This window comes from Rana temporaria, chromosome 3 (assembly GCF_905171775.1).
Source record: "Rana temporaria chromosome 3, aRanTem1.1, whole genome shotgun sequence".
Classification (NCBI taxonomy): domain Eukaryota; kingdom Metazoa; phylum Chordata; class Amphibia; order Anura; family Ranidae; genus Rana; species Rana temporaria.
Genome location: NC_053491.1, coordinates 90,791,433 through 90,818,587, shown reverse-complemented (window position 1 = coordinate 90,818,587; position 27,155 = coordinate 90,791,433). Strand labels below are relative to the sequence as shown.

The window sequence follows — 27,155 nt, the reverse complement described above, 5'->3', positions numbered from 1 at the left end:
AGGGAGAAGTTTGGGAGTGGTGAAGTTCTCGCCACTCCCAAATCACCAGTGCTCCATACTAGAGATACACCAGATCCCCTCAATCATAAAGACCAATACAGCAGAGGGGATCTGGTGAGTATCTCTATTACCACATGTGGTGGAGTACTGGTTATATGGGAGCGGAGAGAATTTTTCACCAATATCACATAAAGTGTACAGAGTAAACACAAAGACTATACAGGACAATTTTTGGGATATTCTTGGACCTATTTTTCACCCTTTCATGCATATATAATTTTTTATTATTTTTTCTTTGAGAAATACATGCTTTGTTAAATTGTGGTGATGGCATATGGCACTTGTTTAACCACTTCCCGCCCGGCCTATGGCCGATTTACGTCCGGGAAGTGGTTATGAAATCCTGACAGGACGTTCTAGAACGTCCTGCAGGATTTCATGCCGCGCGCGCCCGTGGGGGCGCGCATCGCGGCGATCGGTGATGCGGGGTGTCAGTCTGACACCCTGCATCTCCAATCTCGGTAAAGAGCCTCCGGCGGAGACTCTTTACCACGTGATCAGCCGTGTCCAACCACGGCTGATCACGATGTAAACAGGAAGAGCCGTCGATGGCTCTTCCTCACTCGCGTCTGACAGACGCGAGTAGAGGATAGCCGATCGGCGGCTCTCCTGACAGGGGGGGTTAGCGCTGATTGTTTATCAGCGCAGCCCCCCCTCGGATCGCCACCCTGGAGCACCAGGGATGCCCACCCTGGAGCACCAGGGTGGGCAAAAAAAAAAAATGGCAAAAAAAAAAAAAAAAAGTCTAAAAAAAAAAAGCATAAAGAAAAAAGATGCCAGTCAGTGCCCACAAATGGGCACTGACTGGCAACCTGGCAAAAATAAGTGCTGCCACCCCAGTGTCCATCAGCGCCACCCCAGTGTCCATCAGCGCCACCCCAGTGTCCATCAGTGCCACCCCACAGTGCCCATCCATGCCCAGTGCCCACCTATCAGTGCCCATCTGTGCCACCCATAAGTATCCATCAGTGCCGCCCATCTGTGCCGCTTATGAGTGCCCATCTGTGCCGCCCATGAGTGCCCAGTGCCGCCTATGTGTGCCCATCAGTGCCGCCTATGTGTGCCCATCAGTGCCGCCTATGTGTGCCCATCAGTGCCGCCTATGTGTGCCCATCAGTGCCGCCTATGTGTGCCCATCAGTGCCGCCTATGTGTGCCCATCAGTGCCGCCTATGTGTGCCCATCAGTGTCGCATACCAGCGCCGCCAATCAGTGCCACCTCATCTGTGCCCGTCAGTACTACCTCATCGATGTCCATCAGTGCCATCTCATCGGTGCCCATTAGTGCCGCCATATCAGTGCCCGTAATTGAAAGAGAAAACTTATTTACAAAAAAATTAACAGAAAAAAATAAAAACGTAATTTTTTTTCCAAATTTTCAGCCTTTTTTTAGTTGTTGCGCAAAAAAAAAAAATCGCAGAGGTGATCGAATACCACCAAAAGAAAGCTCTATTTGTGGGGAAAAAAGGACGCCAATTTTGTTTGGGTACAGTGTAGCATGACCGCGCAATTGCCATTCAAAGTGCGACAGTGCTGAAAGCTGAAAATTGGCTTGGGCGGGAAGCTGCGTAAGTACCTGGTATGGAAGTGGTTAAACACTGCAAAGTGATTGTAGAGTATAAGTCACAGATAATTATGTAATGGTTTATATATATTTTCTTATACTGGTTTTAACCTTTAAGCCTAAACAGGTACAGCGTCTTACATGATAATACCTATGGATGGTGAATAAAGTAACTCGTAACTTCCAGAACGTCTACCGATCTTCATATTTACAGCAGAAAAAGCTAGGTCACCCAGGACTTTTAAGGTAGTGTGGAAAACGAACAGTCAAATTGAGAAAATGTTTGCCGTCGGGTGGTGCATTTTTATATTACTTACCGTATTTGCAGGCGTATAAGACGACCCCCTAATTTTCCAGCTAAAATTTTGGATTTGGGATATACTCGCTGTATAAGACGACCCCCTTCCTACTAGTCTGTCTGGAAGCTGAGGGGTAGCCAGAACAACCGCTGACAGGAACATGCTTTATTCAGCTTTTTCAAATCTCACTGTGCCCATTACATGCCTCACTGTGCCATACCTTTAGTCCTGTACTGCGGGTGTCCATTATTCAAAAGCCGCGCCTCCTCCTCATGCTGTTCCGTGATAGGAACCTCTGTTCCGCCTATCATGGAGGTCCTCTCGTCCGAAGCTGAGGATGAGAAGACATCCGTGATAGGCGGAACACCGAACAGAGGCTTTGCTGGGAAACCAAGTGTTCCGCCTATCAAGGAACACCACAAGGAGGAGGCACGGCTTTTGAATAATGGATGCCCGAGGTCGTCTTATACGCCGGAAAATACGGTATACAAACCCTGAAAACAAATACAAGACATTTTAGAAATGAAGCTAATAAGGACTTAATGTTTTAATCACTATGGTAAGTGAGCACTGTTGATGCTGTTATTGTTGTGGTGATAATTGGGAGGGTTGACACGTCATAATGGTCATCATTCTTTGGCATTTAATTGATAGACCTACAGGTTCAGTAGAATAGTGCTGGTTGACATTAGGGGCTTAGACACTCCTAGTTTCATAACAAGGTAAAATCATTGCAGAGGGTCAAATCTAGAGGAGGTAGTTTGACAATAGCAGAGGTCTAAGCCATGCCAGCCATTCTAAATACATCTACTGTACAACAATAGACCAAACAGATTGACAGTCGTGTCAAAATTAGGTGGCAAGGATTCACCTAAGAGGGGGAAAACCCTAGAACGAACAAACAGTCTTCATTAGAGCTCCTGATGGTAGAGGTGGAGTTGTGTGGCTTCCACTCCTAGGCAGCAGCTCTTATTTGTGAAAAAGAGAGAGATGGACAGTAGAGCTAAAAGAAATTGAGGTTTCAATCCCTTTGGCAAATTGGCACTCTTGATGTTGGGACTGGTTTGGTAAAATAAGGCACGGTAAGTATGGGTCATCAGGTGGGCACATTGACGTAATTGATGTTTCGTTGATAAGCCCACTATCTCTACTTATACTTTTGTAATATCATTCATTCTTTTTTTTTTACTTTTTATAATGTAAATAATGGGAAAAAAAAAATCTGGGTGGTTACAGTGGGCAAATATTGATATATTCGCTCCATGATCTCACCATTCCTTCTGCTCCTTTGACCCCGTGTCCTGAGATCCTAATGGACATCTCCACTTCCCAGTGGGGAAGAGAAAAACCGCTTCTGGTCCATACAGATCCCTTGTGATTCTTTAGCGATGGAACAAGGCGAATTTCATCTGGACCAGGAATTGCATCTGTAACCATGAGTATATGCAGTTGATCAAACAAATACAGCACTACACAAGCATGTGAAACTAAAAGGTAACTTGAATTTCTAAGATATTGATGTTACTTTTTTCCACCATAAAGCTTTTCAAAAGGAATCACTCAGTGCCGACTCACGATTAAGCGAAGATACAGAGTGAACCGTTTATTTTTTCCAAATTCATTTTGCTGTATCCTGTTTTTTATGCTACATCAAAAATGGACTTCATTTGAAATGCAGCTGCCTGGATTCCGGCGCTTACAAGGTAAAGCCTGCTGCTTTAACAGTAAATACAGTTAGCGGATATATCACTGAACTCGGGCACTGTAATGATTTAAACAAGCTGATCTGATCTTCAAAAGATCCTCCTGAAGCAAATGTGGTTATACAGTATGCCATCTTGAGCTGGGAGCTCCTGGGGTGTGTTGGTGCGCTTTCTTCTTCCTCGGTTTCATTCCCTCACCTCCTGGGCTAGACTCACTTAGCAGATCCTGACTTGCAGTACTGCTTATGTAGAACAATGTAAACGCAAGTATTCCAGGGAGATACACATCTTGGGGTAGATTCATGTAGCTAAGCTATAATTTACGGCGGCATAATGTATTTACGCTACGCCTCCGCAACTTACAGGAGCAAGTGCAGTATTCACAAAGCACTTGCTCCATAAGTCGCGGCGGCGCAGCATAAATGGGGCCGGCGTAAGCACGTGTAATTCAAATGGGGAAGGGGGGCGTGTTTTATGGTAATATGTGATGACCTGACGTGATTGACATGATTTACGAACGGCGCATGCGCCGTCCGTGTACGTACTCCAGTGTGCATTGCTTCCAAGTACGGCTTAACGACGTATTGGTTTTGACGTGAAAGTAAATTACGTCCAACCCTATACGCGAACGACTTACGCAAAAGACGAAAAAATTCAAATTTCGAAGAGGGAACGACGTCCATAATTAATATTGGTTGCTCCTCCTAATAGCAGGAGCAACGCAACGCCGACAAAGACTTAACGCAAACGACATAAAAAACGAACGCCAGGCAAACGTACGTTTGTGAATCGGCGTAAGTAGGTAATTTGCATACTCTACGCTGAAAACGACGGGAGCGCCACCTAGCGGCCAGCGTGAGAATGCACCCTAAGATACGACGGCGTAAGAGACTTATGCCAGTCGTATCTTAGGCTAATGTCGGCGTATCTATAGCTTTCTGAATACAGAAAGTAGATATGCCGGCTTAGCTTTGAATTTACGCTGCGTATCTATGGATACGCCAGCGTAAATCGTTCGTGAATCTACCCCCTTGTTTCCACTTGTCCCTACCTTTTTTTCTTACTGTCTGGGCAAGCATTTGGCTTTTTTATACCAGTTACTTTCATGGGGAACTATGAAATTTCAGATGTGTGCATGTATACATATATGAATTCTCTGTGTACATCATCGTTTTGTATATAGATTTAAATACTCATGCTCAAGTCAATTGGGGATTACATTTATTAATGGAATAAAATTTATTATAGACCTCACCTTCTGAAAATGCTAGTTTACTGGCTGTCATGCAGATCTAATAGCTTAAATTCTTACAGTATATATGCAGATCAGGAGTTCTGACTTCACTTCAGCTTCCTTTGTTGCATGCTTTCTTCAAGTCAGCCTCTCAGAATGTACTAAAGTCAAAGGACTTTTGCCAGGCAACCAGCATTTTCAGCAGATGTTATGCAATTGAAACCTCTTAGTTTCCCTTAGCACAGAAAAACTTTACCTAAACAATTATGCATATCACCAGTGACTATATCTCTGAAAAAATGCAGACAAGGAGCACTTCAGTCGTTGCAGATTTACTTTGTATTTGTGACTCAAAAGCATTTAAACCAGGGGTTCAGCAAGACCACCAAGCAACCAGCATTATAGTCATCTATGGCAGCCCCATATTTTCTTCAAGAGTTTAACTAAAAGCCTAAAACATATTTTTATGAATAGAGAAAAGCTTACTACTGGCAGGTATGCAATTAAACTAGCGCAGTCTAAAGCCTCATACACACAATCCAATTTTATGGCCATAATTGCCTGATGGACATGTTGTGTCGGATAATCCAACCTTGTGTATGCTCCATCAGACAATTGTTGGCTGAATTAAAGACAACAAATGTTGGCTGTTCATGCTCACAAACTGTCTGGCAATAAATCTGTAACGTCGGGTTATGCAATTGTGTGTATGCAAGTCCGTCCAATTAACCACTTAAGCCCCGGACCAATATGCAGCTAAATGCCCAGAGGTGTTTTTACAATTTGGCACTGCGCTGCTTTAACTGGCAATTCCGCGGTCATGCAATGTTGTACCTAAACGAAATTTGCGTCCTTTTCTTCCCACAAATAGAGCTTTCTTTCGGTGGTATTTGATCACCTCTGCGGTTTTTATTTTTTGTGCTATAAACAAAAATATAGCGACAATTTTGAACAAAATACAATATTTTTTACTTTTTTCTATAATAAATATCCCCCAAAAATATATAAAAAAAAACATTTTTTTTCCTCAGTTTAGGCCGATAGGTATTCTTCTACAGATTTTTGGTAAAAAAAAAAAATCGCAATAAGCGTTTATCGGTTGGTTTGCGCAAAAGTTATAGCGTTTACAAAATAGGGGATAGTTTTATTGCATTTTTAATATTTTTTTTTTTTTTACTACTAATGGCGGCGATCAGCGATTTTTTTCGTGACTGCGACATTATGGCGGACACTTCGAACAATTTTGACACATTTTTGGGACCACTGTCATTTTCACAGCAAAAAATGCATTTAAATTGCATTGTTTATTGTGAAAATGACAGTTGCAGTTTGGGAGTTAACCACAGGGGGCGCTGAAGGAGTTATGTTTCACCTAGTGTTTGTTTACAACTGTAGGGGGGTGTGGCTGTAGGTCTGACGTCATCGATTGTGTCTCCCTATAAAAGGGATGACACGATCGATGCAGCCACCACAGTGAAGCACGGGGAAGCCGTGTTTACATACGGCTCGCCCCGTTCTTCAGCTCCGGGGAGCGATCGCGAGGGGGCGGCTAGAAACGAATAGCCGCGCCCTCATCCCGGATCGCTCCCCGAAGCTTACCGACCGCCGTATGTACCGGTCGGACCCCCGACCCACATCTAGGCAGCGACGGTCGGGCACGTCGTTCTGCCTGTCCGTGCCATTTTGCCGAAGTATATGTACACGTGGTGGTCGTTAAGCGGTTAAAATCCAAAGTACAAACACACATGCTCGGAAACCAATGCTAAACATCAGACAACATTAGCAGAAGTTGCCCAAAAGGTGGCGGTAAAGAGCTGAAAAACCACATGGTTTGGTGAATGTTGTATGAAAATGTGCCTTGTTTATGCATACCAAGTTCACAGCCAACGCCCTTCGGACCAAATACCACGGAAAAGTCGGATGGAAGTCCGATCGTGTGTATGAGGCTTTATAGAACACTAAAGACCTTTAAATGGTTAATGGTGTATTGCTAAAAATGGCAGTAACTAAATAGCAGCCAAGGAGAAGCTCAGAGCAGGATAACGAATGAAAACGGACTTTTAGTAATTTGACATGACGTACTGCACAATCATTCTCTGCAATGTTGTATAATGTATACATACTAGTCAATCACATATAGGAAAACTTGCAATGCAAGATGAAAATAAAATGTGTAAAAAAACAAAATGACACAAACGAAAATAACATAAGTTTGAGAGCTACTGTGCTGTGGATTCTATCATATAATCAATTCAACTAACAAGACGATAGAATATGTTTTAGGCAGCCCCTTTGCATGCTTGCTTGCGTCCATGTAATAAATAAAAACAAACAAATGACATCCATCTGAAACATAAAAGTATCAAAAAGCTTAATCTTTTAGAGTACGTTAGAAACTATCATAGAATAAAATTACCTCCAAGTTTTTCCCAGAAGGGTAAAGTTCCATCAGGAAGGGTGATATGGGGACCTTTGAAACTGTATTTATATTCAAACTTTCGGTGTGCGGGAAGATCCTCTGTGAGGACAAAGCAAATCAAGCCAGAAAGAAGCAATATTAAACTGGCAAGAGCCATATTCAAGTCAGAGGAAAGGTTCAGTAATGGGAAGTCACAATGGCCTGGCAGAAGGTCATGGAGGAGGGTGAAAGTTGTAGCAGACCAGGCACCTGCTGATTGGCCCAGCAGACCAGTTAACAGCTGTACGTTCCCATACTATATGACAGACTTAACAGCATTCATTCACATTGCAACTGAAAATTCAAACTAATGGCCACAAGCAAGTAACATTTTTGTTTTCAGAGGATGCCAAAATTTGCTCTATGTTCTTGTTTGAGGAACCTGTGCCCAGACCATGCACACTAAAGCATTTAAAGTGTAATTCAAGACAAAACCCAAGCTGAAATCTACTCCCACCTCCATTCCATGCCTATTCTATTTACCCTGTTAAAGGAAAGATGCCTATACTTACATATTCTGAAGTTGGCTTCTGTGTAGAGCAGTGACAACAGCTGAAGAGCCAGGGCAATGACATCCCCCATAGGCTTACTATGAGGCAGCCTGATCGCTCAGAGTTCCATGACATTGATCTGCAGGCGAGATTCTTCCTGTGTCCATCAACCCTGTGTCGACTGAACACCCCAGACTCCCCCCCCAACCGGTCAGACGGGCGTTCGTCGTGATCACCGTCCAATGAAAGGGAAGGAACGACTTTCCGGCATGAAGAGCCAGAGATCTCAACCACCAGACCAGGGAAGTCCTGACCAGGTGGCTCACGCGCATTTGACAATCCAGCCACCATGGAGACTTGTCCCTTTTGGACAGGATCTCCTTCTGCAAGACTCGAGTGTGAAATTGAGCATACAGTACTGCCTCGAAGAAGGCTACCATGAGACCCAGGACTCGCATGCAAAAAAACGTAGAAATGACCACCTGCGGGACACCAACAACTTCACCGCCGTCCGGAGTCTAGAATCAGAGCCAGATACTCCAGGCGCCGAGTCAGCACCAAGACCGACTTCTGGAAGTTCAGCACCCAGCCAAACTCTTGGAGGATCTGACTGGCAATTTCCACATCCTCCTCCAATTCTCAGTTCGAAGCAGCTCTCAGAAGTAGATCATCCAAGTAGCCCACGATAGCGATTCCTCGCTGTCTCAGCCAGGGCAAGCACCTTAGTAAAAACCCTTGGAGCTGATGCCAGGCCAAAGGGAAGAGCCACGAATTGTTAGTGGTCTTCCCCGACCGCAAATCGCAGAAACCTATGATGCCCAACATATATGGGGACATGCAAGTATGCGTCCTTGATGTCCAAGGACTCCAGAAAATCCAGCGGATTGAGTGCAGCGACCAAAGAGCGAAATAATTCCATCCTGAACTTCCGAACCCTTACAAAAGGCATTGAGAGCCTTGAGGTCCAGGATTGGACAAACTCCGTCCTTCGGTACCACAGATTCGAGTAGAAACCCTGAAACCTTTTCCGCAGTGGCACAGGTATGATCACCCCGCAGCTTAACAAGTCTAGCACTGCCCCCAAAGAGGGCGTCTCGATGAGCCGGAAAGGAGAGGAAGGTTTGAGGAAAGAATCTGGTGGACGAGAAAGAAACTATCTTGTACCCTGATAGCACTTCGCAGACCCACTGGTTGGAAATAAGGGAGGTGCACCATGCCGCAAACTCATGCAGACGTCCCCCCACCCGAGAGTAGGGTGGGGGAAAACCTTCATGCCGTTGCAGATTTGTCCGCAGGCTTGTTCGGCTTGCGAACCCAGGGACGTTTTTTGTTCCCCACCTGGCCCTTTGTCCGTCTGAGGATGCCTGTTTGCGGGTCCTGACTGCCGAAAATACCGGCAGAAAAAAAGAGGGCCCTTGCCTGCGGCGTGGCTCTTTTCCTGTGCCCCCCCCCCAGGAAGCCCAGCTGTTCCATCCTGCCGCGACAGGGGGAAAGTACTTACCCCCGTCCTTGCGAGGACTGCTGGTGCATTCCTGACAGACCCACTTCCGAGCGGTATGGTGTAGCTGTCAGCCACGGCCCACTGTGACACAGACAGCAAGCGGCCACCCCTGGAGCAATGGGGTACGTGGTGGCTGACCCAGCGCATAGCTAAGGCTTGCTCACGCTCGATGGCAGGACTGGGGAGGCTACAAGGATCTATATTATCCAGCCTGTTACCCAGCCGGTAGTTGGTAGGAGATCTCAGAATCAAAAAAATCCTTCTCCTCCAATAGGCAGAAAAAAACAGCTGTTTAGAGCAGTGTGAGGGGCTATGACCAGAGGGACCGCCCCCTGGGAGGGGCTGTTTCAGCTGTGCTAAAGTTTACATGTTTTAACCATTAACAGGTCTGCCTAGTACTCTCCTAATAGACGGAACATAACCCTACAGTCACGAGTATAAGGAAGCCTGTGTCCGTCCATGGACGGAAAAAAGATTTGGAAAGGGCTTCCAATCATCCTTAAATACTACTGGGGTATCTTCAATAGGGAGAGTCAGTGTTTTGTTAAGGTGTCATATGGCTGGATCCACCGTGGGGACAGTCGATTTATTAATAAAAGCCTTCTCAAGCGAATTTTTGTATGGGAAATATTTAGGCTTTAAGTTTAGGAGCGATAAAAGCCGATTGTATCTCCTGAGCAACAAACTCATCCAAAGCAGATTTACGGGGCCCCTCTAACAATAGTGCATCCGCAGCAGAAGGCTCAGGGGGACGATACAGCTGCAGGAATGGCCAAAAGAGACTGAAGGTGAAAGCATAAAGTAGGCTTATGCCGCGTACACACCATCACTTTATGTGATGAAAAAAAATGACGCTTTTAAAAACGTCACTTTAAATGACCGTGTGTGGGGGAAAACTTTGTTTTATGTCTTGTAAAAAACGCAAAAAAAAAAATTGAAGCATGCTTCAATTTTATGTGTCGTTTTTCGAAACGTAATTTTTGACTTCACAGAAATTGACCGTGTGTAGCAAAAAACGTCGTTTAAAACAACGTTTTTTCACCCGCGCATGCCCAGAAGCTACTTATGAAGCAAGCTTCAATGGAAAAACGTGGTGAACGTAACCTTGCTTTGCTAGAACATTGTGAGAAAAACAATGGTGTGGTGTGTAGGCAACTTCGTCTTTGAAAATTTAAGTTTCAAAAACGTCATTTTTTACTTTACAGAAAATTTCGTTTTTTTTCATCACATAAAGTGATGGTGTGTACGGGGCATTATAGCCACAATTTAAATCAGATCAAGTATTTTCGCAGTAATTTGTCCATAAAATAAAGCATAGCTGTAGAGCACTCCTCCCTGGATAAGACTGAGGAGGGGGCTGCATCTGATGGAGCCAGTGTTTTAAGCGGTACTGTGGCACATCGGAATGGATTGAGTAGAGACCTAAGAGACCCAAAAATTTCGGGAGGATTATGATGGGCATGATCAATATGTACCTCTGTTGAGGTGAGGAAAATAATTTACTTCACGTGGTGTATACTTATGTACAGTATATTCATATGGTGCATTCACTTATATCACGGAAAGGTGCATTAGGAACAGTGATCCAATTATTTCTCTTGAGGAGACTCTTTGCTGATGGATTGGAACAAACTTTCTATGGACATCATGTTTTATTTGGATTGATATGCAGTATATGCATTACACTTTTTTTGGATTACTGTACATATTGTAGGTGTTATACACCTTTTTACTTTAGTGCTTCACTTTCTTATTGGTTGTATATTGTTTGTGGAGTCACTGTGTGCTAGCTGCTGTGACTTACAGGCACTCACATATTTCTAGATTTTATACATATCCATGTGCTGGCTACCTGCTGACTGACTGCTTCCCCAAACTATACTCATCCTATCCTCAGGCTGACAGCATTGCACAAACCTGTAATACATTGATTGTCTCAGGGGGCTAACCCTTGCTATTCCAAATTGAGGTGTACTAAGAGATTATGGTAAACTAATACAAAGATAGGATTTAGGTATTTGTACCAAATGCATTTCAAAATACACTTTTTTTGCACAAGTTCAAAACTTGAATTTGCTTAGAATTCTGTTTTAACCACTTCAGCCCCGGAAGATATGGCTGCTCAATGATCAGGCCATTCTTTGCGATTCAGCACTGCGTTGCTTTAACTGACAATTGCGCAGTCGTGCAACGCTGTAACCAAACAAAATGGACGTCCTTTTTCCCCCCACAAATTGAGCTTTCTTTTGGTGGTATTTGATCATCTCCAAATTTTTTTTTTGTGCTGAAAAAAAAAAAAAAAAGCGACAATTTTAAAAATAAAAATGTGGTACGTTTTTACTATAATAAATATCCCAATTTTTTTTTTTTACAAAAATATTTTTTTTCTCAGTGTATTCTTCTGCATATTTTTGTTCATAAAAATCGCAATAAGCGTATATTGATTGGTTTGCGCAAACGTTGTAGCATCTACAAAATATTTATAGCATTTTTATTTTATTTTTTTACTAGTAATGGCGGCGATCTGCGATTTTTAATCGGGACTGCTACATTATGACGGACACATCTTTGGGACCATTGGCATTTTTACAGCGATCATCGCTATAAAAATGCACTGTTACTGCAAAAAGGTTACAGGAAGGGGTTAACTCTAGGGGGCAATCAAGGGGTTGTGTTCCCTAGAGTGTTGGTCGGCATGTGGTTAAAGAGGACTTGAAGCGGTGGCCAAAAAATCCAAATGTCAGTTCACTAGCGGAAGTTAGCATTTCCCCCCGTCTCTTGTTCTGGTGAAAATTCTAAGGTTTTGTATGTCCCATCACTTTAGGTCCCTGAAGATAATAGTCAACAGGATAATTAGAGAGAGTGATGCTACCTAGCAGGGACACAGCAAGGAATAAAGTTGTAATTATTCCCTTCTCTATCCAAAACGTTTGGCTATACACACACACACACTTCAAAACTTTCATAACCATCTGCTGTTTGAACATATCTGTGCAGAAAGACCTCTATGAAGGAATTAACACAACATTTTCAGAAGGCAGCTAAGAAGCACCAGCTACCAAACCTTTTTTTCCCACAAATAGAGCTTTCTTTTGGTGGTATTTGATCACCTCTGCGATTTTTTTTTTTGAGCAACAACTAAAAAAAAAATGAAAATTTTGAATTTTATTTTTTTCTGTTCATTTTTTTGTAAATAAGTAAGTTTTCTCTTTAAATTACGGGCACTGATATGGCGGCACTGATGGAAATCGATGAGGTAGTACTGATGGGCACCGATGAGGTGGTACTGATGGGCACCGATGAGGTGGCACTGATTGGCGGCACTGGTATGCGGCACTGATGGGCACTCATGGGCAGCACTGATGGGCACTCATGGGTGGCACTGATGTATTCATGTTGCCAGTCAGTGCCCATTTATATATTTTTTTTATTGCCCTTCCCTGGTCGTCCAGTGTGGGCTTCCCTGGTGGTCCAGTGTGGCGATCCGAGGGGGGGGGCTGCGCTGATAATCAGCGCGAACCCCCCGTCAGGAAAGCCGCTGATCTGCTCTCCTCTACTCGCGTCTGTCAGGCGCGAGTGAGGAAGAGCCATCAACGGCTTTTCCTGTTTACATCATTAGCCGCGATTGGACACGGCTGATCATGTGGTAAAGAGGCTCCGTCGGAGGCTCTTTACCGAGATCGGAGATGCAGGGTGTCAGACTGACACCCCGCATTACCGATCGCCGCGCTGTGGCGCGCGCGGCATGAAATCCTGCAGGACGTCCATAGACGTCCAGTCAGGATTTCAAAACTACTTCCCGTACGTAAATCCTCTATTGACCGGGCGGGAAGTGGTTAAAAATGCAGAGTTTCTATTTTGTTTTGACCAGCAATGGGTCTGCTGGGTTAAATGATATCAGTTTGGATTTTTGGGTAAACAATCTGCTTTAAGCTCAAAAGTGGACCCTTCACATCTGCACAGAAGGTAATCCCCTAAATGTCTGTTTTTCTGGGCCCGAGTTATGTATTTTCAGAGATTGTATGTCATCTCTTCCCCTCTGAATGATAGACATTAACTTCAATAGTGAGATGTGTATAGTGAAATAGTGGAAGTATAATAACATTTGTATACGCCAACTGGTTTAACCACCTCTCCACCAGGCCTATTCTGGCACTTCTCTCCTTCATGTAAAAATCGAATTTTTTTTGCTAGAAAATTAATCAGAACCCCCAAACATTATATATATATTAGTGTTGTCAAACGATTAAAATTTTTAATCGCGATTAATCGCATTAATGTCATAGTTAACTCACGATTAATCGCTCTAATTTATGACGAATTTCCCCACAAATATCGCACAATTCTGCAAGTGATTATAATTTATTATCGCTGTTTTCTAGCTGATCTAAAACCATTTTTGACATAAAGGGACACTTTTGGACAATCTACAGTTTTTCAGGCAGAAAGAATAGTTTTTATTTTATAAAAGAACATGTAGGGCACTGGGCAGACCACTAGGGACAAGGGGGGTGTGTATTTTTTACATACAGTACTGTAATCTATAAGATTACAGTATAGTGTGTATTGTGTTTGTTTACTTTTTTAAATTTGGCGCCGTTCTCCGCTCCCGTGCGTCGTAACGTCGCAGGGAACGGAGCTCGGCAGCACACAGGCACTGTGAATCGAGCGAGGAGGACCCGCCAAGCGAGGAGGACCCGCCAAGCAAGGAGGACCCGCCAAGCAAGGAGGACCCGCCAAGCAAGGAGGACCCGCTCGATCACACAGCGGGGTGGCATCGCTGGATCCAGGGACAAGGTGAGTAACTTGTCTGTGAATCCAGCGAAAAGGTAAGCCGCGCCGCGCCACACTCTGCATGTCCACCCGAGGGCTCCTGCGTTAATCGTGCGACAAAAATATTGACGGCGTTAACATGGGTTTGCGTTAACGCCGTTAATATCGCGTTTAACGCACAGCCCTAATATATATATATATAGCAGACACCCTAGGGAATAATATGGCGGTCATTGCAACTTTCTCGCACGGCATTTGCGCAATAATTTTTCAAACTCATTTTTGGGGGGGGGGGGACGGATTCCTGAATAAAAAAAACAAAACAGTAAAGTTAGCCCATTTTTTTGTATAATGTGAAAGATGTTACGCCGAATAAATAGATAACCCAAAACATTTCACACTTTGAAATTGCGCACACTCATGGAATGGCGCCAAACTTCGGTACTTAAAAATCTCCATAGGCGACGCTTTAATTTTTTTTATAGGTTACTATTTACAGAGGAGGTCTAGTGCTAGAATTGTTGCTCACGCTCTAACGCATGCGGCGATGCCTCACATGTGGGGTTTTAACGGCGTTTACATATGTGGGTGGGACTTACATGCGTGTACGCTTATGAGCGTGAGCTACCGGGAACAGGGGAGTTTAAGTTTATTTTTACTTTACTTAATTTTTTTATTTTTACACTTTTTTTTTAGATCACTTTTATTCCTATTACAAGGAAAAAAAATCACGATCTCATGCCGACAGCCGCGATTGCGGCTTTGTTTACATCCGGGAACCCGGGCGTGACGTCACAACGTCGCGCCCGGGCCTTCGACGGTCATAGAGATGATCGCGAGCTAGTGCCGGCCGATTCGTTCTCCGGGCCCCCGATGGCTCGGGATAGCCACGGAGAAGCACCGGATGGTGGCTGGAAGGCCGTCCCCTCCCGCTGCCTATAAGAACGATCAAGCGGCGGAACTGCTGCTATGATCGTTCTCATCGTGCAGAGAATCGCCGGCAGAAGACGTGATATCTGAATGATGCCTGTAGCTGCAGGCATCATTCAGATATCACTGCACAAAGTCGAGGACGTCATAGGACGTTAGGACGTCCACCCGAGGAAAAGTGGTTAAATAAGACACTGCAAAGAAGATAACCCATAGCAACCAATCAGTAACAACTTTTGTTGAGGAAAAAAAAACATTCCACTCTGGGTGATCTATGTACATTGCAGGGACTTCAACAAATCTTGTTGCAGATTTCCATCTTCTGTTATTCTGAAGAAATCCCTGAGTGTTTGTCTGTGTCCATGTGGAAAAGTGAATATAATGGGAGTGGTTCATAATTATCACTCACCTGCAGAGCTCGAATGAGGAAAGCTGTTGGGTCTCCATCCCTTTACATGAAAATTTCCTACTGATAGAATCCCACCAAAAATGTTATTTTTGTTTGCAGGGTATGCATGAAATCTAACTTGTATCTTAGGGCAGACTTCTGGGAAAGTCAGGGAGGCCAATTATACAAGCAGGAAATTAGGTTTCGGGAGGTTTCTGTGTACAGATCACCTCCAGGTAGCCATATTGCATTTTACAGCGCTGCAGATTAAAAAGGAAAGGTCATTTTTAATAACATTCAATTACAATACGATTTGTGCCTCAATTGTATGCACTACTATTTGCACCCTCCTCCCCCCCCCAACACACACACATGTGTGAAGTTACTCTTTAGGCTGTCTGGGGCTGAAATCTGACTGACTGCATTATGTAAAAAATGAATGAGACAACATTCAATAAAATTCCCATATGGAATGGTTTATTATGTTTTAATCCCACCAATTGCAGCATATACATGTGTTTAAAGCACTGGACAGAAACGAAAAAGGGAAAGGCCTTCGGAAATGAAGACACAAGACAGCATGCACACAATTTCCACAAGATTAACTCAAAGCAAGTCCTTCTTTCCAGCGTGATTGTATGTTCATCCCACCCGTCCTCCCCAAACCTTTTTTTTTCTTTGTATACAATAAAACTTTAAGATTCGTACTTCAGTAAAACACCTCCCTAACTGTAAAAGGCAGATTATCTTTGTGATTTGTAACAAAAATGTAAAAAAACAAAAACAAGATATATATTTATATATATATTTATATGACAAAAAAATTGTCCCTCCTAACCCCCCCCCCCCCCAAAAAAAAAGGCAAATTATAAAAAATAAAAAAACACAAGCACACAAAATCGGACAAAAAAAAAATGGTGGTTGTCAAGGAAACTCCTCCTGCAAAAATGATGCCATTAACGCGAACACATGTCTAGTTATTCTCAAAATTATTATATAACATCAGTTCCTGGATCTATATACCCTGACCCCTTTTCCTGCAGGGGAGTAAAGAAAAGATGACTTAAAGCTGACCTACAGTCCAATATTTAATTAAAGTTATGTTGTCACTTGGATGGATAGTATTTGGAAGGCAGAAATCCTGCTCTAGTGCTAGTCACGCAACAAAAGCCTAGGCATTTACTCACATGATCCCTGTTGAGAAAAGGAATGACCATTCTGAACTTTTCTCCTCTCCCTCAGCAGAGATGGTGGGTCAATGGTTTGGTCTTTAGGTTACGCAATCAGCCGAGGAGGCTGCCACGCTCCCGATCCATCATTTTATGACTGTTTGAATAACTTTTCATGGAAGAATAGGTCTTCTTTAAGTGACACACTGTTAAAAGTATATGAACTGTTCAGTTTTGCTGACCCAGCAATGCAATCTGGGTGTTGAAATAAATAATGGTTACACAGTCTCCTATGAGGAGTATACAGAAATTCACTACCGCAAAGTAGGATATTTGAATTACCAGTAAAATCAGTTTCTTGGAGTACAGCAAGGGGCGCAGGATCTGTAGGCATTACAACTAGTTAATATGTAGCTACCTTCAGGTGATTGGACACTGGTAAAAAAAAAAAACAGGCGGGTGCAAGGACACCCCCCTATAAAACCCCTCCTACTTTCAGCTAGCCTCAGTATTGTTGCATGCAACTGGAAGAGGATATAAACAAAGGGGAGAAATCTATGACTTTACTCCAAGAAACCGATTTTAATAGCAAGACAAAAATCATATTTTCTTATTTGTACAGTACAGGAAAAGGGATCTGTAGTCATTACCATTGGGACATCCAAAAGCAGTCCAACTGAGGGCAACACAGCAACACATGGGAGCAGGCCCACAGAAAAAAAAAATGAATAAAAAAAGTTGCAAAATGTTGACAGACTCAGCGAGAAGCTTGTAGCACCTTGTGCCCGAAACTGGCATCAGAGGGGGTCTTAACATCTACTTGGTAGAACAGAAGACCAGATGGCAGCCTTGCAAATCTAAGAAACGGATGCCAATGGAGCACTAATAGATCAGATAGAGTGCGCCTTATCAGGGAATCCTATCATTAGGTTCAAATGAGAACTTGTTTGACCCACCTAGCAATAATGTAGCGAAAAGCAGTGAGATCCCTGCAGGAACCTTAAAGGCCATACAGCACATACCAGGTTAAGACATCAGTGCAGGACCTAAAGGAAGGAGAATGGCCTTTCCTTGCTAAGGAAAGAGACCACCTTTGGGAGGAAGGCGACTTTAGGCCTCAAAACAGCCTCGTCTTGTGCAGCACCAACAGAGTTTATATAAACAGTGTTTTTTTTTTCCGTTCAACCCACTGCATCAATTGATGTGTATGCAGGGATCTCCCCTGCCACTCTATTTTATTCTGACAGCAGGGAATCCCCCCGTCAGAATACACAGATTAGCATTGCAGCAAATTGCTGCAAGCGCTGATTAAATGCAGGTAATTTACAGCAGGACTGTTCAGCAGAAGCCAGTTGTTAGACTGGCTTCTGTTGAACATAGAGGAGTGCACACAGACCGGACAATTTACGTAACCCGACTTAAAGCTAGTACGACACAGAGCAGCACTTATCTATGTGTTCTTTGGTCCCCTGTGGGTGCACTTCTGGCTCCTCGAATTCCTGGTGTGCCACTACATTAAGCCGCTCCCCTATTGTGACACACCTGCACCTCATTCCCAGGCTGCGCTGCATGCATCTATAGTCACAGACAGCAAGGCTACATGTGTAGCACGAAATAGCAATTCTATCTGACCCTTTTCCCTTGCGCTTGTAAGGGGTACTTAAGACGTTCATTGCTGTGGAGAGGGGGGGAAATGCTTTGGTGCCAAGCACATGCAGGCTGCTGTAAACCAAGGTAGTGCACTTAAACAGCCATACTGTGCCAATAAAGGAGAGCCCAGGGGCCGTTGTCAGTTAAAAAGCACACCCAGAAAGAGGAAAAGGCAAAGCAGGGCATGCTAATGCAGTAAATCAAATGAAATTTGGCTGCGCAGGCACACTAGGCTCCACAAAGTAAAGCCACATAGAAACTGAGGTTAGCTGGGAGTTGGAAATGCAGCCTTCTCTTTTTTGCCAGTCACATCTGAAGGTTGTTGGGAGTATGGTATAATAAATGGTAATGACTACAGATCATGTGTCCCATACTGTATAGCTAAGAAAAGTTTTCTTTCTGATTCTCAGAGGTTGTTTGGGAAAAAGTTTTCAAATTATAGAACATTTCTAATGGGCTAAAATTTAGCTACCAAGGTTTAAAAAACAAAAAGGATTTTTAATAATGTGACTAATATGTGCCAAGGGGAGGCTGGGTTGGCAGAGGATTTACATGCAGTTTACTGTACTGCTATTACGCTTAAAGCCTAATTGCAGCCTTTGTATTTGATATACCCATTCCCTGAGCAAGCCTGAAAATTCAAAACAATCTTAATTGTCAACAGGCAATAGGTAATTTGCCTGGAAAAACTGAAGCTATGCGTAGTCACTGGATATCCTTTTCTTCAGGATGTTTTGATTGTAAATGTGTTGTAACTTACTTGTATGCTTCGTGATTTTATTTGAGCCACGTAAATGTAAAAGCTCTGCAGGACCTGCGTCTAAACTGACTTACTGATCGGCCCTTTACCATTACAACCCTGTAAGATAATAGGAACTGAAATTTTCAGGTACAATGTGCTGCACAAGAACATGCAAACCAATAAATCAGAAGAAAGGACTGCATGAGGAATCAGGCTGTTGAAACAAGACACTTTAAAAAACAAGTAACAGGTCAACAACTAGATTGCATTTTGTCGGTCTCCTGTTTTGTAATACTGGGCTTCAGGAAAATTATTGGAGCCTGCCAATAATAGTTTGTGTTGTGTTTTTGCTTTCACAATGCTGTCACCACTATTAAAAAATTGTTGGTAAAGCCAAGGAGGAGGATGCAGCAGCACCCAGGACAGTGACACAATTCAAGGTATTAGAGATCTATAAGTGCAGACAAATGGGCTGCTACCTGCTCTGGCAGTGAACGGTTAATGAAAACTCAAACTGTATCGGGTGATCACTGCTGACCAAGTAATAGCACATGCTCCACCTGAAATGATAGCGGTAAAATGATTTGTCCCAACTACTGAAATGTCAGTGGTCCTCTGTCATATAAAGGTTTATCACAGTGGCTGTGTTAAGAGTGATGAGGTCAAAGGAGATTATGTAACAAGGTTGGAACTTTCTAACTTGGGAGATCATTTTTTTCAGATAAGGACATCCATCACCGATAGGTTCATGAGCACAGGAGACTACAGAAGTTGCATGAACTATATCTCCTCCTGTGGTTTATTATCGGCAAAGGCCTCTTATCAGTTCAGTATGTCAGTTTATAAGCAACCTATTAAATAAGGCAGAGAAGAGTCAGAAGGGAATTTCCTGGTCTGAAGCATGCATCATTATTTGCATTAATGGTTAATAAAAGTACCCATTGCTGATTGTATAAAGCAATGATTCTTCTGGTGACTGATTGTTTGTCTTTGTCAGAAAGTGTAGCTGCTTTACTTAAACACTTTTCGATTTGGTCCCCTTTTTTCCTGAATGTTGTCAAAGCATTGTTCTCTTCAGGAGTACCAAGCCCACTGGACCTATTTCCACTCCAGGCCTATTTTCCAACGAGTAAGTGGACACAGTAGGGAGAGTGAGATGTGACAACAAAAACCATTTAGGAGAACATCAGCATTCTTCTGGAGACCAGCAAGGATCTTCAGCCTGTTTCTGGGCACAAGGGCAGCAGGTAGTGCAAGGCAGGGGAGTTCAGAGAGCCCAATATGTATTCACTCTATACACAGAAGTCCTGTTGGCACTCTGGCCAACACTTCTGATATGGCCGAGTCACTTTCTCTCTAGCTCTGAGGCAACAGGTGGCTTTCAGAACTTGTTCCTGCTTTAATGGTACAGCTCATTGGCTTTGATATGCTCTAGCTGTTCACGGAGTTGCCTGAAAGTTGGTCGCTGGTTGGCGTCCAGATGCCAACAGTTCTTCATCACGTCATACACAACAGGAGCACAACCATCTGGGGCATCCATCTTGTATCCTTTTTCCACTTTAGGTACAACCTCTCTCAGGGCCTGAGAAGATATAGAAAGTTAGGGATGTCAGTTGCTCAAAGTAGTTAAAATACAGCAATGCGCACACCTAAATTTCTACCATGGATTAAGGACTGCTGCTCACTTTTCCCTATAGCAAACATAATTCTCATTGAAATGCAATAAAGAGGACCCAAAAGACCATTTTAACCACTAGCGGTTGTTGAACCTTATGTCGCGTACACACGATCAGACATTCTGATAACAAAACTGTGGATTTTTTTCTAACGGAATGTTGGCTCAAACTTGTCTTGCATACACACGGTCACACAAATGTTGTCAGAAATTCTGATCACCAAGAACTCGGTCACGTACAACACTATGATGAGCCGAGAAAAATTACGTTCATTGATTCTGGGTCAAATTGATTTCAAACATGCGCAAGAATTTTGTGCGTCGGAATTGCATACAGATCGGAATTTCAGACAAGAACTTTTGTTGTCGGAAAAACTGAGAACCAGCTCTCAAACATTGGTAGAAGTCCTATAGGACGAAATGCATAGGGTTCTACGCCTGCTGCCTATACTGTGCTTTTTTTTACCTGTGATCACTTTGTGTAATCATTGCCGGAGGTTTACTGTTTTTTATCTGCCATTTTTATATTTTTGTTTGGTTCCTGTGTTTTAATAAACCCCTTTCTGTTTTTTTCTGATCTACGCCATGTGGAGGCTTTTTTTGCTTCTTTCCACGTTTTTTACATACCCTCAAGCTGTGGAGGAGTAACATTACTGCTGCAGCATACACCAGCAAGCTGCCGGGAGTTCATGAATGTGGAGGATCTCATCAGGATTTATGACGGGAGAAGCTACAAAACAATGACGGAGACGTTGACAGGGAGAGCCTGTTGCAACATCACTCTTACCTCTGCTTGATTGACCCAGACTGAAAGGTATTTGGGTCCACGTCACATGGTAAGAGCATCCAACTTATCTACATAGGTTGGTCTCCTTGTTTTGATTTTAGTCCACCGTCAAACTCCACACCCCACCTCCCTATCAGCTGGAAGATCTGTTAATATCAACCTCATTGTCGCATAGACATTTCATTTGTTGCTGTGTGCAGTTTCTCATTAGACTTTTAAGATTAGTTCACATTTTATTGATGTTTGGACCTACATGAGTCACTTATGCTGAGATGCTCGTATATACAGCAATTCACTTTCTGTTATACTCCTTTTTTATCTTTTACCTATGTTGCCATTGTGACATTTTTGCCTACTTGTGTATATATTGATTTATATCACTCTCTCATATATCCTGTCCATCAGGGTTTGTTCACCCCTTTAGCGCTGCACATTTTTATTTTCACCTTTGTCACATATTTTTCTGTATGTTTTAGTGCTAGCAGCTGCCCCACTCCCACTTAGCAGCGCGGTAATTTCTCCCTTTAATTTTCTACATGTATAGCATCCTGTGGCTAACTAAACTTATTGTGCTCAGTGACAAGGGAAGCGCCAAGCAGGATCCAGTGCCTGAAGAATTATATTACACAGCATGGAGTCTAGGTACAGTACCCTAGGTATTACTGAGGTTATACCTGGATGTACCCTCTCTCCGTCTGTCTATATATGTCTTGATGAAGGACATGCATTTGTCTGAAACTGTGCAGTAGCTTGGCATGTAAATCTTTATATGCATGAAGATTTGAAGGAAAATAAATTTAACTGAAACTGATATTGCATCTCCATTTTTTGAGAGCGATAGATAGATAGATAGATAGATAGATAGAGATAGATATATCTATATCCATCTCTCTATCTAAGAAGACAGCAAAGAGTTTAAAGAACCTAAAAATAAAATAAAAGGAAAAATAACAAAATCTGGTTCAACATAGAAATCTTCTACATAGCAGTGAAAAGGTCCATAACCTAAGGTGACTAGCAAAGACCCGAGGACTCTTGGTATTCCAAGTGGGGTCATAGGAGTATGTTTGAGGGGCATGCTCAGCAAAGCTTTTGCCAGTTTCCAATCACCGGAAGGTAGCAGTCTATACCCAAGGTACAGCGCATCCGGAAAGTATTCACAGTGTTTCACTTTTTCCACATTGTGTTACAGCCTTATTGGAAAATTGAATAAATTATTTTCCTCAAAATTCTACAAATAATATTCCATAATGACAATGTGAAAAAGTTTATCTTTGCAAATTTATATATATAAAAAAAAAAAAAAAGTCACATGTACATTAGTATTCACAGCCTTTGCGCAATACTTTGCTAAAGCACCTTTGGCACCAATTACAGCCTCAAGTATTTTTGAGTATGATGCTACAAGCTTAGCACACCCATTTTTGGACAGTTTCTCCCATTCTTCTTTGCAGGACCTCTCAAGCTCCATCAGGTTTGATGGGGAGTGTCGGTGCACAGCCATTTTCAGATTTCTGCACAGATGTTCAATTGGGTTCAAGTCTGGGCTCTGGCTGAGCCACTGAAGGACATTCACAGAATTGTCCAATAGCCACTCCTTTGTTATCTTGGATGTGTGCTTAGGGTGGTTGTCCTGTTTGGAACCTTCGCCCCAGTCTGAGGTCCAGAGCACTCTGGAGCAGGTTTTCATCAGTGATGTCTCTGAGATTGCTGCATTCATCTTTCCCTCAATCCTGACTAGTCTCCCAGTTTCTGCCGCTAAAAAACACCCCCACAGCATGATGCTGCCACCACCATGCTTCACTGTAGGGATGGTATTGGCCAGGTGATGAGCGGTGCCTGGTTCCCTCCAGACATGACACTTGCCATTCAGGCCAAAGGGTTCAATCTTTGTTTCATTAGACCAGAGAATTTTGTTTCTCATGGTCTGAGAGTCCTTCAGGTGACCTTTGGCAAACTCCAGGCAGGCTGTCATGTGCCTTTTAGTGAGGAGTGGATTCCGCCTGGCAACTCTACCATACAGGCCTGGGCGGCACAGTGGTGTAGTGGTTACCACTTTTGCCTACCAGTAAAAGTAGTTAGAACTTTCGCCTAGCTGGTTCGAATCCCTACTACGACATCACCTGCCTGGAGTTTCCATGTTCTCCCTGTGCCTGCGTGGGTTTCTTCTGGGTACTCTGGTTTCCCCCCACACTCCTGGCTAAATTGGCCCTAATCTGTATATGAGTTAGGGACCTTAGATTGTAAGCTCCTTGATGGTAGGGACTGATTATATATATATATATATATATATATATATATAGCACTGCGTAAATTCATGGCGCTATACAAGTACCTGAAATAATAATTGGTGGAGTGCTGCAGAGATGGAAGATTCTCCTCTCTCCACAGAGAAATGCTGGAGCTCTCTCAGAGTGACCATACAGTTCTTTGTCACCTCCCTTGACTAAGGCCCTTCTCCCCCAATCACTCAGTTTGGCCCACTCTAGTAAAAGTCCTGGTGGGGCCAAACTTCTTAAATTTCCAGATGATAGAAGCCACTGTGCTCATTGGGACCTTCAACGCTGCAGAAATTTTTATGTAGCCTTCCCCCAGATCTGTGCCTCGATACAATCCTATCTTGGAGGTCTACTGACAATTTCTTGGACTTCATGGCTTGGTTTGTGCTACGACATTCACTGTTAAATGTGGGACCTTGTGTGTGCCTTTCCAAGTCATGTCCTATCAACTGAATTTACTACAGGTGGACGCCAATCAAGTTGTAGAAACAGCTCAAGGATGATCAATAGAAACAGGATGCACCTGAGCTCAATTTTGAGCTTATGTACATGTGATTTTTTTCGTTTTTTATTTTTAATACATTTGCAGGTTTTTAAACAAAACTTCTTTCATGTTGTCATTATAGGGTATAGTTTGTAGAATTTTGAGGAAAATAATGAATTTAATCCATTTTGGAATAAGGCTGTAACATAACAAAATGCTAAAAAAGTGAAGTGTTGTGAATAATTTCCGGATTCAGTGTATATGAATACTCAGCCTGTGTCTTGTGCTGCACAAGTAACTATTGATGCATTACATGCAATTCAAAATACAAGACAAGCAGTTTTAATCGTTCTTAAAGGGCAAGTTACATAAAAATCTGTATGGTGAACTTACACAGGACCCTCTCTCGATTCCACTGACCTGGACCGCGGCAATCTCCTGTTCTGAGCCCCGATATTTACGTGTCAGGCGTTCGGGGCTTAGAAATCCCCTGAGCTGAATGACATTTTTGAGCACCAATTGGTCAGCGACGTCACATGGGCAGCGCCAACCAATCAGCAGCCGCATAGCCCATCCTGTTAGCTATGGAGAAGGCACGTGGATGCCAAAGGAATTTCTAAGCCCCGGACTCCTGACTCAGACATACCGGGATGGGGGGGGGGGGGGGGGGGTTCGCGGGGCGAGTAGGAGGTAGGTACTGTGTAAGATCACCTTACAGATTTTTCTGTAAAGATTAACTTTCAGTTTAAGACTTAGGGCTCTAGCTAGTAGAGCTATTATTTTGCCAAGCAATTGTTTTTATTTTTCGAGCCAGGGTATGCCCAACGGCTCTGTATTGTACTTTGTTTTATACTTGTGGAAATCAAACAGAATTTACAAAAAAAAAAATGAAAAAAGATAGAAAAAATACCAGCTGAAAAGAGTTAATAAGGGCTGGGTGGCATTAATAAGGGGTTAAACGTGAATAGATGGTTACACTAAATTAATGCAATGACACTTGCAAGTGTTTTGGATGCGTCCCAAAAACATTGACAATTTTTAAGACATCTCGTATACTAAAAAGTGGTTAAAGTAGTTCACCACGTTGTTGTTAAAGGGAATGTATAGTTTTTTCTATTATTTTTAGATATACAGTACATATACCTTTATATGCAAAAGAGAACAGCTTGATATAAATTATCTTTGGTTTGATTCACACACACTAGCGGTGAGTCATGGTTAAAGTAGAATTTCTGTATCACATTAACTAGCTCCTGCTACCTATACTAATTAACCTGCATAAAAAAAAAAAGTGTATGCTTGTATTGTATGTGTAACTTTTCTGTTTATACCCACTAATACTCAGCAACAGATAGCAGCACATTGCTGCATTGTATCTAGCTACCCTTGGCCTCCAATATCCTCTATCAGTGTATTTAATCAGATTTTCCCAAGGAAAAAGACAGTGTATTGCACTGAGCACACATATGGCCATTTTGTACCATAAAAGCAAAGTTTTACCCACTTCAACATAACCCTCTAACAGAAGAAGAAAGCACAGTACTTACAATGCGCGGATAAGGCACTCGCCCAAAGGAATAGATTTCCCACAACAAAATCCCAAAGCTCCATACGTCAGACTTTGTTGAGAAAAGCTGTCAAATAAGATGCAACAGTCAATACGGAAAATTCAATGAAGTATTTAAATAAAGTCATGTTTTTAATATACAAACTGCTATATTTGTATCTACTAGGATCATCAACCTAAAGAAAAAAAAGAACAACTTAAAAATGAATGATCAGTGCTGCTGGCTATAGTGGGCCACACTGATCATTGTAGTCTGACAGCGGGAGGAATTCCTCTACCACATCAAGGTATTTTTTTGTTCAACCCGCTGGTTGAAAAAAAAAAAAAAAAGGCATAATGTATGGGCTTCCCAAAAGTACTGTCAGCTACTGTAGGCAATAATGTACATCTGCATCCTTCCTTAAAGTGGGTTTTGTCAGAAAATTCAAAGTCTGCTTGTTTCTTTGGGATTCTCTACTTTGAAAGAGTACCAAATCTCACAAGAAGCTGAGCTTTATGAAAGAGCGACCTCTTGCAGGATTGGGATTGTCTGCATTCTCAGGTTCCCCCAAAAAGCCCAGTGACATTACCCATGTGTAACTGAGTTGGCCCAAAGCCAGGGTGTGCGATGAGTATTTTTACTTTCCTCTATATTTCTTACACAAGCTTTAATTTGGGTGCAAACCAGATCTTGTGTCGTCTACAACTCAATGACCTACTGATATCTACATAAAAATCCTCTCTGATAATGCATCTCTAAAATACGGCCAGGGCCTGTATGACCACTTTATGGAAATTGGTAAGCCTACCCACCATAACTTTATAGTTTGCTAAAGCAAAGGACACTGGGACAGCGAGGGACATGATGCTTCCCTCAGTAATACTGAAACATTTAGATCCATATGGTCAGCCTGGTTATACTTTGCCATATCCCTTAAAGTAAAGGACTTTAAATGAGGCAAGTGCTGACAACTGGATAATTGGTAAACCTATAAGGACATATTTATTCAGCATGTACACATGTCAAAACATATAGCAGTTTGTACATACATAAGTAAAAAAAAAAAACTATACACATACCAATGATACATTGCAATTCATCTATGTACATAAATATCATGACACTTTGCAATATATGATATTGTGAGCCAGCGCTGCTCCGTGTTATGGGATTATTAAGAAAAGCAGAAGTTACATAGTAAGATCTAAAATAAAAAATGCACCCTTTCTTGAAAACATATGCATCTAGTGTATGCATAAAATGTATATATATTGGCTTAACTACTTGCCGACCGCGCACCGCCATTCTACGTCGGCAAGTTGGCTCTCCTAGGCGAGAGCACGTAGTATAACGTCCTCTCTTTGAGCCGCCACTAGGGCGCACGTGCGCGCCGCCCGCTTGCCCCCGACTCCCGTGTGTGTG

General features: G+C 42.7%; 2 protein-coding genes across 3 annotated transcripts in view; both read right to left on the bottom strand.

Annotated features, from left to right (window-relative positions):
* The window catches only part of LMAN1L (lectin, mannose binding 1 like), a 100,094-nt gene extending 92,608 nt beyond the window's left edge, over window positions 1-7,486 (bottom strand). The window contains exons 1-2 of the mRNA XM_040342959.1: window positions 7,276-7,486; window positions 3,195-3,349 (exon numbers count right to left, since the gene is read on the bottom strand). Coding sequence (XP_040198893.1) covers window positions 3,195-3,349; window positions 7,276-7,435 — 315 coding nt within the window. The 5' untranslated portion in view covers window positions 7,436-7,486. The remainder of the gene's footprint in view (window positions 1-3,194; window positions 3,350-7,275) is intronic.
* A 9,522-nt stretch (window positions 7,487-17,008) lies between these two features.
* CSK (C-terminal Src kinase) overlaps window positions 17,009-27,155 on the bottom strand; it is a 167,747-nt gene continuing 157,600 nt past the window's right edge. For both annotated transcript variants that reach the window (XM_040342957.1, XM_040342958.1), the window contains 2 exons: window positions 25,734-25,820; window positions 17,009-20,543 (listed from right to left, as the gene is read on the bottom strand). In XM_040342957.1, coding sequence (XP_040198891.1) covers window positions 20,361-20,543; window positions 25,734-25,820 — 270 coding nt within the window. In that variant the 3' untranslated portion in view covers window positions 17,009-20,360. The remainder of the gene's footprint in view (window positions 20,544-25,733; window positions 25,821-27,155) is intronic.